At 40.3% G+C, this 20,769-nt stretch overlaps 1 protein-coding gene across 2 annotated transcripts in view; it reads right to left on the reverse strand.

The window, feature by feature from the left end:
- The window catches only part of MBNL2 (muscleblind like splicing regulator 2), a 90,466-nt gene that overhangs the window by 59,209 nt on the left and 10,488 nt on the right, over window positions 1-20,769 (reverse strand). For both annotated transcript variants that reach the window (XM_063304642.1, XM_063304643.1), the window contains exon 2: window positions 12,533-13,244. In XM_063304642.1, coding sequence (XP_063160712.1) covers window positions 12,533-12,706 — 174 coding nt within the window. In that variant the 5' untranslated portion in view covers window positions 12,707-13,244. The remainder of the gene's footprint in view (window positions 1-12,532; window positions 13,245-20,769) is intronic.

Here is a 20,769-nt window from a genome sequence, read left to right on the forward strand (position 1 = left end):
TTTTTGTCTTCAGCCCCATAAAAACCTTAACCCACAAACGGAGGCTGGGGCTGCAGTTCAGGCGATCTCAAACTCACCCCCCCCCCCCGAGAGGCAATGGCATGTGCTTGCGGTCACCATCTTGGTTTTCCAATGGCCTATATATGCACAAGTGTGGTGTTTCTTAGCTGAGTCAGAGGTATGAACCTCAGCTGTGCAAGATCAAGCTAAATGTTCTGAGAACTCTGCAGCAAAAGCAAATTTCCTCTGTTGTTTCTCTCCTGGGGACAGAGATCTGTTGACTGCTCCAATTTGCTTAATTCCAAGAAGGACCCTGGAAGAGCCAGGGGTGAAGACAGCTGTAAAATCCCTTCCCCTTGCCATTTCTCCCATGCCTCAATTCTTCTATCTGTTACCATGCAACATTGGAATATTCCCCCCCCTTTCACAAGTTGGGGGCAAGCTTCTTTGAGGGTTGTTGGGAGCATAAAAATCTGGTAGAGAGATAAACAAGATTGCCCACTTTAAATTTCCACTCTGGGCGCCTGTCACAGTCAGCAAACTTTTTCTGAGTTTCATGGGTGTGATCTAACACCTGGTGGATGACCAGCCAATTAGTGGCTATCTGTGCAGCCCAGTCAGCTACTGAGGAGTCAGGCAAGGATTGCAATTGAAGTTCAGGTATAGGAACGAAGTCCTGGCCATAAACAATATGAAAAGGGGAAAACCCAGTGCTTTGGTGAACTGCATTATTGTAAGCAACCTCAGCGAAAGGAAGGAGGTCCACCCAATCATCCTATTGGAAGCTAATGTAGCAGCGTAAGAATTGCTCTAGAGTAGACTGAGCTCGTTCAGTCGCTTCGTCCGTCTCCGGATGGCTCGAGGAGCTGAGGGATTGCTGGACACCAATTAATTTCAAAAATGCGCACCAAAATTTGGAAGTAAATTGGACGCCTCTGTTGGAAATTACACACGTGGGACACCCATGAATTTTATAGATATCTGTGAGAAATAGCTTGGCTAATTGCTGAGCAGTTGGGATTTTAGTGCAAGGTGAGCCTGCTTGGAAAACAAATCAATTACAGTCCAAATAAAAGTCTTGTTTTTACTCTCAGGTAAATCCACAATAAAATCCATGGTGATTTCTTTCCATGGAGCCTTGGGGAAGGCTACAGATTGTAAAGTCCTTGCGGTTTCCCCCCTTTCTCTTCACTTGGGCACAGACGTGGCATGATGTGATGTAGGACTGTACATCAGCATGAAGGGAGGGCCACCAAAATTGGTGCCTCACCAAGTGGAGAGTTTTTGTGAAGGCAAAATGACCTGCAGATTTAATATCATGGGAATGGTGCAAAATTGTCTGGCGAAGAGACTCAGGCACGTAGATTTTGCAGTTACAAAACCAGACGGTGTCAATTTCAGTTAATTGGGCTTTGTTACATTGTAGCCAGGGATCCTTAGGGAGCGCCTGAAGCAGTTCCTCTTTTAGGTCAGCTTGCACTTTCACTTTCCTGGCTACTGCTTGTTTGAGCGTTACACAAGCCATTCCAAGCTGCTTTTGAGATAAAACTGTCTACAATTTGAGTTTGGGCAGTGTGATATTGTGGGAGGTGAGAAAGTGCATCAGCAAGAAAATTCCTCTTGCCAGGAAGGAAATTTAGGGTAAAATTAAAACGGCTAAAAAATTGAGCCCAACGAATTTGTTTGCCATTCAATTTCCTGGGGGTTTGTAAAGCTTGGAGGTTTTTGTGATCAGTCCAAACCTCAAAGGGATAACAAGCACCCTCTAGTAAATGCCTCCAATGTGTGAGAGCAGTCTTTACAGCAAAAGCTTCTTTTTCTCAAATGGGCCAGTTGCTCTCAGAGCCAGAAAATTTGCGTGAGAGGTACACGCAGGGGCGGGGAAAACCTATTTCATCTTTTTGAACCAAAACTGCCCCAATAGCTGAGTCAGAAGCATCTGCTTGCACAATAAAAGGGCGAGTTGGGTCTGGGTGAGCCAGAATGGGTTCTCTAGTAAAAAGAAACTTTAAACGGTCAAAAGCTGCTTGACAATCAGAAGTCCAGGCAAGTCTAGCCCCCAGGGAGGTAACTTTCTGGGTTTCCCCCCTCCGTCTAGTTTTCAACAAGTCAGATAGAGGTAAAGCAATTTGAGCAAATTGGGGGATAAAATTTCTATAGAAATTTGCAAAGCCTAGAAAACTTTGAAGTTGACGCCTGGGTCAAGGGGGTTCCCACCCCATGATGTCTTGTACTTTGGCAGAATCCATTTCGACCCCCTTGGAAGAAATACGATAGCCCAAATAGTCCAGCTGGGACTTGTGGAACTCACATTTAGAGAGCTTGGCATACAGCTTAGCATCTCTCAGTTTGCGCAAGCTTTCTTGACAAGCTGAAGGTGGTCTTTGAAGTTGTCAGAATAGATTAAAATGTCATCTAAGTAAACCAGGACCCCTTTGTAGAAATGCTCATGGAGGACCTCATTGACATATTGCATAAACACTCCAGGGGTCCCCACTAACCCAAATGGGAGGACTTTGTATTGATAGGAAGCTAGAGGGCAGTTAAATGCTGTTTTCCATTCATTCCCCCTCCCGAATTCGAATTCTAAAGTAGGCTTCTCTGAGGTCAAGTTTGGTGAATACTTTTCCCTTCAATAGGTGTGATAGCATGTCTTTCATTAAGGGGAGAGGGTATTGATTGTTTATTGAGATGGCATTTATTCCACGGCAATCCATGCAGTCTCAGAGAGCCATCTTTTTTAGCCCGGAAGAGCACCAGGGCTGCCAAAGGTGAATTGGCAGGCTCAATGAACCCCCTAAGTTTTTGTCAATGAATTGCCTGAGAACTTGTTTCTCAGTTTCTGACATAGCATACATTTTTGGCTTAGGTGGTTTAGCCTTTGGGTCAATTTCAATGGTACAGTCAGTTTTTCTGTGAGGAGGCAATTGGTCACACTCTTTCTCATCGAACACATCAAGAAAGTCTGTATACTCGGGTGGAATGTCGGGCTGTGCCACAGGTTCTGCCACAGGGGTGTGGTTGAGGAGGGTGCTGGCTACATTCTGCCTGGGTTGTGGTACAGTAAAGAGGTTGCCAGCCCCATTTTTAAACAATAAAGCACCTGAGTCCCATCTGATTTGTGGCTTTCTACTCTTTAGCCACGGGAGTCCCAGGATGATAGAATAGTTGGCAATAGGGACTATAATAAATTGCAAGGTTTCTTTATGCCCCCCCCCCCCGCCAACCTCATAGCCAAAGTCTCAGTCCAGAATTCCACGGGTCTCCCGTGGGCAACTGAACCCATTTGAGTGCAAATAATTGGATTTTTAAGTCTTTGGGTTTTAAGGCTCAGTGTGTCAATTAGGGAGGGGTGTATCAAGCATTTTGTGCACCCTGAGTCTAACATAGCTGTCAGATTGGCTTTGTGCTGGGTTCTTAAGTTTTTTAGTTCTACTTTCACCAGCAAGGTGGGGCAATCATCACTCACCAAAGGGTCTTCCTTGTCGTCTATCTCTGAAGTAGGTATGTTGCACCCTGGAGTTTCCAGGCGCGATTTAGAACAGGTGAAATTCATTTCCTGCCAGCTCCAGTTCCTCCTGTTCGGAGTCTTCACCGGAGTCAATCAGGGACTTCACCTCTGGATCCTTTCAGGCCAGCGCTGTTGCAGTGGCTGCCTTGCATCTAGTCGGTGGGGTTTTAGCCGGTTTGGTTGCTCCTTTCGGTGTGTCTGATTCCCCGCGTGGGCATCCTGCTGCCCTGTGGGTGTCCTTCCCACATTTGAAACAGCTGCCTCTTTTCCCTGGCCAGTCTTTCTGGTCCTCCTTGTCATGGAAGAGTTTTCGCTGGGTGAAGGGAAATTGACCTGGGGCTACGGTATTTTTTCCCATCATTTGCGCTCAGAGTTGCCAATGGAATTGGTATTGGGTATTCTCCACCTCCCCTGCTAGGCAGATCCATTCTTTCAAAGTGGGGGGGTCTCCGCGGCAGAGCGCCCATCTCAGGATTTCTGGCTGCAAGCTGCCTTTGAAGTAATCAATCTTAGTGGTTTCCAACTAGTCCATAACTTTTCCGGCAAGAGCTTTGAACTCCATGGCATACTCCACCACAGTTCTTCCCCCTTGCCTAAGTTGCTGGATACCTGTCTTTGCCCTCAACTTGTCGAGTGGGTCCTTGAACTGGTCTCTCAGTGCCCTCATGAAGTCATGCAGGCTGTTCAGCTCCGGGGCCATGCAGTTGCACAAACCACTCCGCCGCAGGTCCCCAGAGTCTGGCACCTACCTGGCTCACTTTCTTGTACTCAGTGGGAAAGCAAGACCCATATTCCTTCATGTATATGGACATGGTCAAGAAGAACGTCAACTGTCATGGGTCTCCATCAAACTTAACTTGTATGTCCTTCGGGGTCGCAGCTGGTGTTGCCCCACTGGGCAGAGCTCTCCCCGTCACTTTGGCTCTCTGGGTGGCCTCCATTCTGCCGGCGCCTCACTGGAGATTCAAAATCACAGGTTGGGGTTAGGGTATGCCGACTTCCTCTTGAGTCCGGTGACGCCACTCTGGATAACTGAGTTGAGATTTCTGCCAAGGGGTACGCCATGGTCTCCAGGGTTCTCGATACCTGCTGCAACACCACTTCCATAGCAGACATCTTCGCCTCCAGGCTCCGCATTTATTGCAGATTTCCATTGGGGTCTGGCATGGTCCCATGCGACCCGGACTCTGCACCCTTACTTGTGCCTTCATGGGTGGAGGGGCTCTTCCCTCTTCCTCTCTGGCACCAGGCTGGGAAGGACCCATCTGTGGTTCTTCTATGATAACGCTTGGCATCTGGGGCTCTCTCACGAAATTGAGGGAATGGAGGACACTTTCCAACTCCGTAGTGTTGAGCCAGGGTTCCACCTCGCACTTGCTGTCTCCGCTCCCCGAGCTCTCCTCTGTCTCAACTTTTTCTTCTTCCACTTTGGCATACAGCACTGTCCTCTCTGATGATGGTAAAGGCGATGGCTGCTTAGCCCGGGATTTTCTGTGTTTAGGCATGGTTTGTCAACTCTCAGCTGATTACTTGCTCAGGAAGAGTTTTCGAAAAGGTGGGATTCGCAGCTTAATCAGCACCTGATCGTTCAAGCATTCACACAATCACAGTCAGGAGGCTGGGATTCCTTTAACTGTTTTAATGAAGCGTAATGAATGGTACAGAAGGCAAGCTGTGAATAAAGATTTCCTGCTCAAACCTAACTTAAAAACTTTAGTTAGTCCCCTTTCCCATGAAACCATGTCATCCCCCCTCCCATCCAGATGCTATTCCTGGCATATCTCAACCCCATGTCCTTGATGTCCTCCATAGCCATAATAAACCACTTCACACTCCAACTTCACACCCCCTCCCATCTGGCGACACGGATTCCATTCCTTGGAGAAGGAAATGATGGTAGATGCTCCAATAAGGGTTTCTGTAAAACCATTGATTGGGGGGATCTGACACTCAAGTTGTTTGCAAGTCCTTCTCTAAATTGGTCAATCAGAGCCAGATCATTCAACTCCACATTCCCAGTAAATGATTTAACATCTGATATGAATGCCCACTCTCTATGCTGACTCTAGTTTGCAAATCTCATGGCTGGCGGTAGATCTCCCAGATGACTCATCAAAGGACGCTCTAAATTTTTACATGAAATGCTGTTAACTGTCCAGTACTGAGTTGTTGCCATCAATGATGGGTACAGCCCATTTGGCTGCCCATTCTTTCAGCAAACTCAGCACAAAAGTCATCTTGGTGTAATCTGTGGGAAATTCTGCTGGCCAACCCACCAAAAACAGTTCTAACAGAATTGTGAAGGTCAGGAATTGGTTCTAGTCTCCCCCAAATTTTTCTGGCAAACTCCCATGAGAACACAGAAATACTAGCTGGGCTGCAGGCTGCTGTGACACTGCTGGCTGAGGTAAATTCTGTCCCAAATATTGTTGCCTCATGGCATTTTGCAGTTAGTTATTTGTAAATCCACCTGTTGTTGGTGTTGCAATAAAGCTGCAGACAGTGGAGTGGATGCCATCTCCTCTATCAAAAGTAAGATCCTCTGCCTCTCTTGAAAGAAAGTAAGAGAGTTGCAAGATTGATGTCAGCCCTACAAGGTAAATCAGATCAGGAAATTAACCCCAGACGAAGACTAGAACTATATGTTATTGAGATAGGCTATAGTAACAGATTCGTGCAAGTCTGCCTGTGTTTTCCTTTCCCTCCCTCTTTTCCCCAGGAAGTCAGGGACCATGCAGCAGCACAAGCAATTGTGGGTGCACCATGGTTACACCTCTGCTCTGTGAGCTGCACTGGTTCCTATTTAAGGTGTTAAGTCACCTATAAAACTTTTCATGGCATGTGGCCAGCTTATTTGCAGGACCATTTCTCCTCAGTTGTTTCTACCCATGACTGATTGGCCCTTTCACTGAAGACCTGGATGAACTCCAGGGCATGCGGGTTGGGAGGCAGAATGGCCCAAGAAGTTATTGTTACTGTAGAGTGTTTATTGGGTTTATTCTCCATGTGGGTTTTCATGATTTTTTGTTCTGTTTTTCAATGAATTGTTAACTGCCCAGAGTCACATTTGTGAGATGGGTGTCCATGTAAACCAATTTACTAAATAAATACAATTTTACTTTCCTAGCCTTTCAATGCATGATGATTTTAACTGCCACTTTGTAATTACTGCAATATGTTTTATTGCTATGCAAATCAGGAACTGAAAATGAACACTAAAACAGCAGCCTTCCTCAACTGTGGCACCTTCCAGATGTGCAGAGCTCAACCTCCAGAATTTTCTGTAATGGTCGTGCTTAATAAGGGAAGCTGGGAAGTTGAAGTCTACAATCTGGAGGCTGCCCAAGTTGGGGAAGGCTGCATAACAATAATGGGAGAAAGTCAGGGATTGTCAATGAATAGTAGTTTAGAGATTAGATGTTATTAAAGGGGCAGGTTAATGTAACACATGATGCCACACTGGACATGGATATTTATACATGATATAATTTGAGTAAAGAGTAAACATGCAAAATTATTAAAATATGCTGACTGCCATTATCCTAATAGAACCAGAACATCTCTAGGGATAAGGATTTTAAGACAATGAAGCACAGATTAAGGTCATTAATATTGCATAATGGTAACAGTTCGGCATATTCTGGCTTTTCCTTTTTCTAAGCATCATTTCTAAGTTTATACACACACACACACCATTTCAGAACATGCATATACTCTTAATGAAAAATTATTGTATGATCTTACCCATTTCAACTTATGCTTTTAGACTAATTATAATTCAGCTGACACATCTTTATACGTGACATAAAACACAATCCATTTTTAAGTTATTTTACATGCTCATCCTAGAACTAAGTCTTATTAAGCACCCTTTATCAAATAAAATATGAATGGAAAAAGCAAACAGCAGAGTTAGAGCAAGGTAAACATGAAGGAAGCTTAGAAAGAATGTTCAAATGTAGTAGAAAATTCCTTCTGAAAAGTGTTACCAGAACAGGGTCTATATAAAGATTTTGCCGGTCTACATCCTTCTGCCATATTATCAACAGAAATAAGCTAGAATTCAGTTTCACATTAGCAAATTCTGGGTTTATTGTTACATACAAACCAGGAATTATACAAACCTGAAAATTTCCAGTCCATAATGAACTATGAATCCATTAAAGCAAAATTGAATTTTTGCTTATTCTTTCTCCTGACCATGTGGGAGGAGGGAAAGGAACATAGTTGCATATGAGTTCATTACTCTGTCTGAGAAAATTTATGCATGTGCATACAGTGTTGGATTATGATTTAAATATAAATACTTCAACTGTTCGACTGATTCTCATGAACTACTTGACTGTCCACTTAAAAGAGTGGTGTCAAAACTGAAAAAGAAGTTTCAGGGTTGGGGAGCTAAATATGATTGCTGAATGAGTTATGAGTTCTTAGTAAATTGTACAAGAATGGTAGTTATTTCTAATTAAGTTCAACTCCTAGTGGTTTCATGGATATAACTTGCAGTTTTCTTGGTAATAATACAGAACTGGTTTCCATTGCCTGCTTCCAGGATTTTTTTTTGTCTTAAGCTAATCTACAGTCCTAGCAATCCCTGGAGCTCTTCCATATAAGCACTGATCGGTCCTGACCCTTCTTAGCTAAGCTAAGTTGGCCAAGTGCATCTTATGTAAGGTAAACTGGATTAATAAATGTACAAGGTTGAATTATAAAGAGATGGGAGATCAATTTCTGCATTCCTTGTATTCATTATATGTGCATTAATACTACACTAATACTCAAGATGCAAAATATTAGTTGACAATTGCTGTTCATGTCCTGTATTGTGCTGCAGTTTTCTAAATGACTGAGAAGCTCATCATCTGGGTGAACCAGAAGATCCTTTGAACTGGCTGACTACAAAAGATTGCAAGCAAGCAATACTTGTACAGTTCTCTTTCGATTATGAGAGTTTATTGATCTATGTAACTGTGTGCACATGTATATGTTGTAAAACTAGACTAATTGTGTATTTGGCTAAATCACTTTGTACATCTCTAACTACAAAAATTTTGTGTGGTTTAAGTCCTTGCAAACTTTATCAACCTCTTTTGGAATTATATAGGAAGAAGTTGTATTATGTTTAAATCTAAAATAAGTGGAAGGGTGCTCATGTTTATTTTTAAATATATATATATGCATTGAGGGGAAATGTATTTATCTTGGTTTTTGAAAATGTAAAGGTCTAATATTTATTTTTATTGTCTAAAATTTTTTTAGGAGATGATTAAAAAACTAGAAAATTGTTTTAATATAAGTTAACTTATTTGAATATAGACAGCAGTTTGGTGTAGTGGTTAAAGGCACCAGGCTAGAAACCAAGAGTTCTAGTTCTGCTTTAGGCACAAAGCCAGCTGGGTAACTTTCATCCAGTCCTTCTCTCTCAGCCCTAGGAAGGAGGAGGAACTGGCAAACCACTTCCAAATATCTTGCAAAGAAAGCTAAAGGGACTCATCCAGGCAGTCGCCAGGAGACAAAACTGACTTGACAGCACCAAAACAAGAAACAAAGACCACCACCTTTAATATAAATCAAGTTATTTTATTTGGTAACATGAAATCAGAAATTATACAAGAGAATGTAGAGAGTGTTATTGATTAAGAGCAACCATAAACAAAACCCAAAAGATTCTGAGTAAATGAGGGATGGATGTTGAAGTTATGTGAGAAGGTACAGATACTGGCAAACATATGCAGGATAAGCAAAAGCAAACAATGAAATATACATTTCTTTTCTCCAAAAAGTTGTTATTTGTATATTGTATATTGGACTATACAATACTGTATATTGGAGCAACAAAGTACCAGATAATGAACAACCTTATAGTTTATTAGTAATCTTGTGAAATCTACTTCTATGAAATAATTTATTGAACCTCCCAGAAGATAATGGCAAACCATATCTGTATTGTTGTCAAGAAAACTATATGTACATGTCACCAGGACTTGATTGAAGAAGACTTTATATAAGTATCTATTTAAGCAACTTTTCAAAGACAAGGTAGAAATCTTCATTCATGCAGTCAGGACCAGAAATATTGGAACAAGGATAACTGTTTTGGCATTTGGCCTCGGTACACCACCACAATGAAGTTGAAAGGAAACACACCCAGATAGGAGCGAAGTCAGGACTTTCAGCTGTAATTCAAGGGGTTTGACAAAAGTGGAGCACTAACCATTCAGGAAGTACAGCCAATGGCATACACCCAACCCCATCATTGGTGGCTCATAAGTAATGGAATGAATGGCTGACAAGCAGCTGCATGGCCAGGTATGGCCTGTTTCCTGGGTACCCCATGACCAATCAAGCAGATAAAAGGCCTGGAGGTGGCTCTGAGAGTTATATTTGCATTTGGTAGCTGTTCACTGGAACTCTCAACATGAGGTCCAAAGAGGTGTCCATGCGAGTGAAGGAGGCCATCACTAGGCTGAGAGAACAAAATAAACCCATCAGAGGTATAGCAAAAACATTGCGAGTGTTTTTACAACAGTTTGGAACATTCTGAAAAGGAAGGAATTAACTGGCAAGCTCAGCAACAGCAAAAGGCCTGGAAGACCATGGAAGGCAACTAAAGTGGATGACCAACAGCAGAATTCTGCTCGTGGTGAAGAGGAACCCTTTCACAACATCTAGCCAGGTCAAGAACACTCTCGAGGAGGTAGGCATGTCATCCACAGTCAAGAGACGGCTTTATGAATGTAAACACAGAGGCTTCACAACAAGGTGCAAACCACTGGTAATGCTCATGAACAGAAAGGCCAGATTAGACCTTGCCAGCACACACCTAAAAACGCCTTCCCAGTTCTGGAATAAGATTCTTTGGACTGATGAAACCAAGATTAGCTTGAATTATGGGAAGAGCAAGGCATGGAGAAGGAAAGAAACAGCTCATGATCCAAAGCATACCACATCATCTGTCAAACATGGTGGCGGCTGTGTTATGGCATGGGCATGTATGGCTATCAATGGAACCAGGTTACTAGTGTTTATTGATGACCTGACTGCTGATAACAGCAGCAGGATGAATTCTGAAGTTTATAGGGCTATAGTTTCTGCTCAGATTCAGCCACATGCTGCCAAACCGATAGGATGCCACTTCATATTGCAGATGGATAATGACCCAAAACATACAGCAAAAGCTACCCAAGAGTTTCTCAAGGCAAAGAAGTGGGATGTTCTCCAATGGCCAAGTCACTCACCTGATCTCAGCCCAATGCTTTTCAATTACTGAAGACAAGACTGAAGGCAGAAAGACCCACAAACAAGCACTAAAGGCAGCTGCAGTAAAGTCCTGGCAAAGCATCTTGAGGGAGGAAACTCAGCATTTGGTCATGTCCATGGGTTCCAGACTTCAGGCAGTCATTGACTGCAAAGGATTTTCATCCAGGTCTTAAAGACGATCCTTAAGTTTGTAATGATGTTGGTTTGTTCCATTACTTATGAGCCACCAATGATGGGGTTGTGTGTATGCCACTGGATGTACTTCCTGAATGGTTAGTGCCCCACTTTTGTCAAACCCCTTGAATTACAGCTGAAAATCCTGACTTCGCTCCCATCTGGGTGTGTTTCCTTTCAATTTCAGTGTGGTGGTGTACTGAGGCCAAATGCCAAAACAGTTATCCTTGTTCCAATATTTCTGGTCCTGACTGTATAACATACAGTAACAACTGCACCAGTTAACAACTTTAGCATAGAAACAAACCTGCTATTCTACTGGATTCTAGAATAGACTGCTTACTGGGTATGTAGATTTTCCATCCAGAGTTTTTAGTTTATATCTGTAATCTGGAACCTAACTGTGTGGCAGCTATCCTTTATGAGATACCTGACTGTTCTCCAAATCATTACTTTCTTGGAGGTGGCAGATACCTCTTCTCCCCCTATCATCATCAACAAATAAGTAATGTCATCTCTCAAGCAGGGAACAGTTAGTAAATTCACAATGCAGTTTCTAGACCCAGATTCAAAACTGCAAAATGGAAGGGCTCCAATTAATTGGAAATGAAATAATAATTGTAACTTTTGGGTGAAGATATCCTCTTATATGTTTGATATCCTCTGATATCACCTGGCAATGATTTCATATTTATGAACCAGTGCTATGAACCAACAATTTTTGGTTCTACTGTACAGGCAGATGTTCCATAATCCATCATAGTTCAGAGAAATGAATCTAAGACTTATTTATATCAATAATATACATAGTAATACATTTAGGCGGACTTTAATTATAGCCAATGAGGTATATTCTCTTTTGGCCAGAAGAAGGGTCTAAGATCTCAGCACACAGAGTTCCTAATAGTTCAGTGAGACTGAGACAAGCATGAACCACACTGTATGCTATGTCTGTTATATGAGTATGGGGCAAGGGAGGGTGTCTTTGAGTCAGTCTTGACCTCTGGCAACTACTTGGAAAGTCCATGCAGTCTTCTTGGCAACAATTTTAGAAGTGATTTGCCATTGTCTTCTTCTTAGGGCTAAGAGGGAGTGACTGGCTCAAAGTCATCCAGCTGGCTTCCATGCCTAAGGCAGAACTAGAACTCAGGTTTCCCTGCTCTAGTCCTTAACCACTAGACCAAAGTTTACTAAATTTCCACTAATCAGACAAAATAAAATAATGTATTGACTGAGTTACTGTAACAATGAGATACCCCAACAGTTAACAGTAACTGTTAACAGTAATATATTTACTGTAGGAATCTTCTTACCATCCTCAGTAAGTGGCCTCATCTGTACAACTAAGTTAGATTTGGAAGCTAAACTGGGCCAGGCCCAATTACTATTTGGATGGGATAGCAATAAGGAATTCCAGAGCTGAAGGCTAATCTGGGAAGCTGGGAAACATCCTGGAAAAAGTCAATAGCACACCATTCCATACTGTTGTTAAGAAAACTACCTGGATGTAATCCATTCAGGAATCAGAAGCAGAGCTTAGCACGAGGGCATGTTTACATTACCTCCTTCTAATGCATGCATTCTTACCTTTAGGGAATCGAAGCAGGCAATCACTCTTCCATTTTCAACCTGGCAGCTTTTGGATGGATGTGCAAATCTACATTCCTCATCAGAACGTGAACAAGTCCCTCTCTGAAACTGCCTGCATACTTCTAACGTCAGCCATTTTGTGTCTCTTACTGGAGCAACAATCGAAGCCATGACGTAAAATTGCTTTTGATTTTGTGAGTTATTAATGAAATTGCCTGTTTAAAAACTCCAACAAGCCAAGAAGTTCCTTTCAATAAAACCAGTTGTAGCTTAAGAAAATCCAATGCATACAAAGATGAATAAGCAGCTATTATCGGTGAACATTGCAATTATCAACCAATATATGCCACTTGTACACTTTTGTCTGCAAAATATTCATGCTCAGTAGCATTTCTGGCCAGCATTCATGCTACTGGTAAAAAACTTTGTTTTCATACAATGGCATTCTTTTATACATTTTAGGTTGTAGTATCCTCTTTGTTGGTGTTAATTAGATAGGAAAAGCTACCCATCCAGCAGTCTTCTTGCTCAGTTCAATATTTTTTCTCACGTTTTGTAAATGCTGGCACCAGATTCACAGGAAGTAGCTGACAAACAGCTATAGATGATTTGTAAGGTTAAAACCAATATCTAGCTGGGAGAGATCATCACGAGAACAATGAAGTTATCTCTACACAATGACATCATAAGGCACTTACAGTGCAGAAACCTGTGAAAATAAAACCAAAAAGTTATTCAAATAATATTTGAATATCATTTTCTAAAAATTATTCCAGAAATATAGCTACAATAGTTACATTTGCAATCAGCCACATGTTTTAAAAGCCCAGGAAATAAAAAAGACAAGATGTACAATACAATACAAGTAAAATAATACATTATATTCAGAGTAAGGGTTTTCTCATTGGATTTGGATTTATTCGCTTTTGGAGGTAAGGACCAAACGTCAGAGGATTAAGATTTTAGTATTTTTATGCATTCTGGGGCACCAGCAATGAAATGCTGCTGGCAACATGTTTTAAATAAAATAACTAAGCCTTTTAATTTGGATGTATTGAAAATGAATATGCTGAATATTGAGAAGATTGGCTAAGCTTCCAGTTCTTTTGTCATGTGCAGTGCAATCTTACGCAGGCCCACAATATAACTGGATTCAATATTTAGAACTGCAGCGCTGTTTATGATACAGTGGTGCTTAAAAGTTTGTGAACCCTTTTGAATGTTTCAATATTTATGCATAAATATGACCTAAAACATGGTCTGTTCTCCACACATGTCCTAAAACTAGATAAAAAGAACCCAATTAAGCAAACGAGTCAAAAACATTATACTTGTTCATTTATTTATTGAGGAAAATGATCCAAAGCTCTTAGGTGCCCAAAATTGTCAAAGGAATCTCCTCTGCCCACCCCTAGTGCTGTGCTGTCCATTCAGAGTGAATAATTCTCCTTTTCTATGCAATAATTTGCACTACCAATGCAGAGATGTATGTCAAAGTAACTAGCAGTTAAAATATCACATGATTTCAAAAAAATAGTTATCATTGGCAACCATTGAACTTTTCCTGGTGACAACCAATCCAAGCTACTGTATGCAAATCTTTTGGATGAGTCCCAGGCAGCATGACTTTCCTCAGGAATGATAGGAGTTGTTCCAAAACACCTGGACTCCATCTTGTTGGTGAACGTTATACCTGTCTCCATTGTAATGTTTCTGCTGTACTTTGGAAAACTAACAGGGATGGAAAAATTCTTGTGTTTCCCTCAGATATATCCTCCAATGAAGACTCAGTCGAGAGGCCAGGCTCTCATTTCATGGCACTGACAAGGAGAGGATTCCTCCTTAATTCCAAATCACAACAATGGCACCACAGACTGAGCAAATATTCCTTTAACAAAAATCTACAGGGATTCAAGGAAGGGGTAGAATCATTGCATTTATATTTCATTATACTTAGAAAGCACTAAACTAACAAAGTATATTGAATCATCAACAACCATACAGCTTGTTTGTTCATTCCTTTCTACCAAAAAAAAATAGCAGATGTAAAGTCCCAATCTGTACTCTTTCTTCCCTCACCCCATTCCTAACAAAAATGTCTTCTTAAATTTGAAAGAGAAACACCCAATCATCAGCAAAAAATTGAATCCCTACAAAAATCATGTGTGTCATGTCTAAATTATTCCCCAGAAGAAACAAAAGCAATTCTTGCTGTTTGATTGCTGATGTCCTTTCTCCATAGTGTACAGATGAGAAGAAGGCAACCATAAATGGTGGCCAGCTATGAAGGCTTTATACTCCCTCCATACCCAGAATAGTGATCCATTGATAAACACACAAACTGAAAAATATACTAGTACTTCACATCCTCATGGTTTTATCACAAAACACATATTGATTGAATGGTAATCTGAATCTATCCTGTTTTATTTTTTCAAAATAAAGTAAGATTATGTCATCATGCTTCCAAGAAAACTTTGAAATGCTATTAGTAATTGCTGTGGATATTTTACAAACCAGGAACATGTACATGTTTCTAGTGGTCGAGGTTTGAAACTTCTCAATTCAATCTCTCTTAATTTTTATTAACTACAGCATAATTGTTCCTATAAATATTTCTGTCCTTGAAATATAAACATGTAGTTGATCTGACTAAGATATTGAATCCAAAGGAACACAACACTGAATTTAAGACGATTTCAAAAATTAAGATCAATCAGGGAAAAAAAAATCATGAACACCCTGTTGTCCATTATCCATATTTCAAACTAGTCAGCTAAGATTGGCAATCCTGGATTTTTTTTGCATAACAAATGTGTTCATGTGTACTTATGTGTTTGTGCATATAACCATATGTTTACATGCACTGACCAGAGGCCTGACTCTGGAAAAGGGCAGAGCTAAGACAAAAAATTATTTTTTTATTAACTAAGCTAATGACCAATTATAATGAATTATGTACAAAATAAAGTACTCCTATTTGTAAAACTATTTTGTGTGTGTGTGTGTGTGTTGTGTATATGTGTGTGTCTATACATACATACATATGCACACAGCACACATACTGTATATATTAGAGCAAATTTCTGGCTAGGTGTTTTACTATAGAATTTATAAATTTCTGAAGAAAAAGTTCTTTTCAGTTCCCTGCATTTCTCCAGCTTCCTGAGAGATACTAACCGTTAATTCAGCGGCTGCTGGGAAGATAGACTATGCCACTGTTTACCATCCATAGTCCACAGACTTCTCCTGAGTTCTACCCTTGGGAACATCTTACACCCATGCTGCGGCCCCTGCACTGGTTACTGGTTCAGTTCTGAGTACAATTGAAGTGCTGGTGTTACCCTGTAAAGCTCTTCATGATTTGGCACCTGGGTACCTACAAGATTGCCTCCTCCAGGTGGACTCAGACCGGCCTATCTGATCATGTAAGGAGGGCTCCTTGTTGTCCCATGTTTCCAGGATGACAGGGAAGCTGAAGCTAGAGGGCACCACTTCTCCAAAGCAGTACCAACACTGTAAAATGGGCTCCCCACTGAGATGAGACTGGCCCCTTTCCTTTTAGGGGTTATTCAAAACAGCTTTTTCAAAGAGCCTTTCAACACTTGCAGCTCTTGCAGTTATTATTTTTCTCTCCTACTTCAGTTTTGTTTTTATGATTTGGATTGTACGTTGTTTCAATTCTGATGTTGTTATATTACTATGACATTGTAACCACCAAGAGTTGCAAGATTGCATCAAGATAAAAATCAAGTATCTTTTCTATCTCCAGCAGAGGAAGAAGTTGAGGTAATCTGATTCTATATCTGACCAAGAGTCATGCCTCACTTGTGGGCATGGATAGCTGATTTATACAATGAAAGAAACTATGTCAGAATTGTTGAGTCTTGCTCTACTACAATTTTGAAAAGTCACAGGTGCCTGACCAACACACTTGCTCCTGCCCCTCATACCTTCTTCAGATTTTGTGGATGAGTTCATTTCAAGATGCTGGAAGTTAATATCTAAACGCAAGAAGGAGCAAGAAATGGAAACAAGTTCCTAAAAGAAATAGCTAGTTATATTTATGTATTTATGTATGTATGTATTTTCTATCCCGCCTTTATTATTTTTATAAATAACTGAAGGTGGGGAACATAACTAATACTCCTTCCTCCTTCCCTTTTCCCCACAACAACCCTGTGAGGTGAGTTGGGCTGAGAGAGAGGGACTGGCCCAAGGTCACCCAGCTGGCTTCCATGCCTCAGGCAGGACTAGAACTCTCCTACTATGCCTGATTGGCTCTTGGGCTGAGAGTGACTGGCCCAAGGTCACCCAGCCAGCCTTCATGCCTAAAGCACATGTTCATACAGATGAAGTTGATCCCATATATGGAGAAGTGGGGTAAAGAACCAATGGAAAGGATAGACAGAGATATGGAGGAGAGATTCATTCAAAACATCTCTTGGACCTCCCAGGATGAACTTGTCAATTGCTTCTGTTTTGCCCAGCACCCTTTTTCCATGTGACCCTGACTCTGAAAGATCAATGAAGCATTTAATGATTCTGCATTGGATGGTAGGAATTTAACATCAATCTTTAGCTTGTATCTTCCAGAAAGACCTTGAAAGCCTTTCCCTTTCCTGTTTCCTTCTTTCCCTTTCTTTTCCTCTTTTAGATTAGGACACCGAATTTTGTAATCACTTATCAAGCCTCAGAAGCTCAATTTTGTAATCTCTTACCCAGCTAAAGTAAAGGAACAATGAAGAGGAAAATCTTGTCGGCTTTGGGAGCCTCATGCACAAAACTTACTGAAGAAAGGGCTGTAGCTTCAATTCTGTGGCATTGCCACGTCCAATGAAGTACATGATTGAAAGAGTTATGCCAGGTATCTTAGGGGCCAGTCTGGCAGGACTGTCACTGTAAGATTTTGGAGGCAGATTTGGTACAGATATTCATAAACAAAACCAGAGTCTCTTAGGAGCTAATCTGGTAGAGGTATCCCCATGACTACCTTGGGGCCAGATTTAGCAGGGAATTCCCTGGAGGGAGGAGATGGGAATTAGCTGAAGCTACTAATGCAGGAAATTTGAGACAGGTGTTCCAAGGTCGTGGGTGGACTGACATAGTCACAGGACAGACCCATGGAGAAGAGGACTAGTTAATGGCAGTACATGGCATTGGACAGACTGACAAAGTTGCAAAACAGCATTATGCAAGTAGATAGGAAAGCATGCACGACTCTTATACTCCAAAAACTTCAGTTGGACACAACATATTATGTGTCTGAGTCTAGAGCCTGTAGTTGGGCATGCAGACTACATTCACATCTTTTAAACAAGACAGAATGAAAGGTACAAGTTATTACATCTAAATTGGGCCTGTAAGAGAATAGAAATACTAGAGGGGACATTAAACATAATGCAGTCTTGTTGCACTGCCTTAAATATGGGAACACAGAATATAAAATGTATTTAGAACTTTTTATTAGCCACTAAAACTGCATCAGCCTAACATGGAACTTATGATAAATACAGGAAATGGAACAATAGCTAAGGAAAACATATTTAAAACATTTAAAGCTGGATGTTAATATAAGATTCAAATTGAAGAAATAAAATTATTTAACACTAATCAGTGATGGAACAATATAAAGCTAGTTTCAAAACATATCAATATATCAGTGCCATTCACAAATAGCCATGAAGTCTATTCTATATTCAACTATCACATTAATAAATAGATCTTAAACAGATTTAAGAACTTTTCCTTGAAAGTAGGTATAGTATAAGAAAAAAATATTGCCTGATTTATAAATAAAAGACAGGTCCCCAGGGATGATCCCATCAATTATCTTACATCCAACTGATTTCAATGGATATTTAAATATGTAATTAGTTCTCTTTTTAAAAATCAGTACAACACAAAGTGTTTAATTTAGATTTGGTGATATTACTAGTTCAACACATCACAGGACAGAAGATATATTCCTTTTCCAACAACAGATATATCCCTTTTCAGCAGAAACAAACTATTCATAGTTGCTAACAAACCATTCTTAGATATAGAAGTAAACAGTAGACATATTTGTATTATCTAGGAATGTACAACATGTTTTGAATGTGAAAACACTTTGCTTCAAATCCAAAGTTATTTTGACTTCAAAAGTTTGTTTTGACCATTATGGAAATCTTTAGAGCTAGAGTCAGCTTTATCACTAGTTCATTTAAACATCAAACAGAGGGTTGTTTTGAGTTCAAAACATATCCAGAATTATTGAAACAACCCATTTTGAATTTAAGACAGAGATTTGATTAGCCCAATCCAATCCTGGGGCTGATCAGAGTTAAAACTGTCCCCCTCTAACTCAATGATGAATGGGCTACAGTATTTACACAAAACTCTAATTCTGCCCATGACTTAGTAAAGTTGTGCAAACACAGCCTACAAGTAGCCTTAGACTGCATTTATATTACTGTTAGGCAAATGGGGTTCAATAAAAAACAGAGTTCTGTTTTTTTCCAAATTGTTATACTGTAGTTTAGACCTGAGACATGATCCATATAAATTCTTCACATTTGCGTCTACCATGCTTTCTAAAGAAAAAAATATTATTATTTTGTGGTCAGCAGATGCACTCTAGGAAGGATTAGTAATCAGAATTTGGAAGTTACCACTAAGGTAGGTATTTATCCAGCAGCTCTTTACCTATCAACACTTCTGCTATAGAAAATAAAAGACGGAGCAGGTGATACTATTCATAAATTATCAGGTAATATTATTTCTCATTTAAGAGATACAGGTAGTCCTTGCTTAACGACAGTTCATTTAACGGTGGTGCGAAGTTACGACAGCCTTGGAAAAAGTGCTTTACGACCTGTACTCACACTTACGACTGTTGCAAAATGTCATATTGTTGGCAGAGTGCTAGAAAACATTTGGCCCAGGAAAGATCAGAAAAGCCACACACCAGGCATTTCTATAAAAATAAATTTATTTACAGAAAGCACAAAAACATATTTACAGGCTTCTGCATTCTCACAGGCTCTCTGAGAGCTGCTTACTCTCTATAAGCCTAAAGAGAAGGAACTGAAAACTAACAAGCAAACTGCCTTCCCTTCAGGCAATTCAACTATTATCACCTAAAAAGAGGACTATTAAATTACACGTCTTCACGCAGCCAAAATGATTAGTTACCATAGTAACCTTAATCTGTAGCAGAAAACAATATACTAACACTCCCCTTTTTATGCTACAGAATGAGACACAAATCAATTTTCTTTGTCAACTCTGTATGTCTTTCCATTCACAATATTTTAATGTTATCTCCCCTTTGGTTGAACAGAAAGCTACCATCCTTCTCCCTGTGTATTTCCAAGCCTAGGTAATTTGTTACTGTTCCAAGGCTTTTTAATGTGAAATGGCTTTTTATGCAGGCTTCAAAATCAAGCTTTTGTTTTTGTGTTGATGTGAACAGCAGCAAATCATCAACATAAATGCATAGATACATACAGCCTTGTCTTTCTTCATATATACACATGGATCTGCTTTTCCTTTTTCAAAACCAAAATTCTGCAGTTTTTCATCTATTTTTGGTTCCAGGATCTAGCGGCCTGTTTTAACCCATAGATTGACTTCTGCAGTTCACAGATTAGATTCTCCCCTTTTTCATAGCCAGGGGGTTGCTGCATATAATTTGTGGTCTAAATCACCATAGAGAAATGCAGTTTGAATGTCATAGTGGTGAACTGACATTCCTTTGAGTGCAGCAATTTTTAACAGTAATCTAATTGATTCACCTTTAGTAACTGGTGCAAAAGTCTTGTCAAAGTCTAAATCTTTCCTTTGAGTGAACCCTTCTGCAACTAACCTTGCTTTATATTTTTGGATTTTGCCATCAGCATCCCTTTTCAGTTTGAAAACCCACCTACAACCTAGACAGTGTTCATTGGGAGGTAGATTTACCAGTTTCCGTGTTTTATTTTCTTTCAAGGATGTTAACTCCTGTCGCATGGCAGAATGCCAATTTTGTGCAATCTCAGGTAGTAAAGCATTCACTTGTTCTAAAGACTCAGGTTCTGTGAATATGTGAAAAGCTTTTACTGTTTCAGCCTGAAAACGTGATGGAGGAACACCTTTATTACTTCTCTTGAGATCTGCAAGGTAATACAGGGCTTAAATTTTGACTCCTATCACTTTCCTGAGAAGCATCTGTCTCATCAGACAGATCTTCAGTTTGCTTTTCTGGTTTAATG

Source organism: Candoia aspera, chromosome 5 (assembly GCF_035149785.1).
Source record: "Candoia aspera isolate rCanAsp1 chromosome 5, rCanAsp1.hap2, whole genome shotgun sequence".
Classification (NCBI taxonomy): Eukaryota; Metazoa; Chordata; class Lepidosauria; order Squamata; family Boidae; genus Candoia; species Candoia aspera.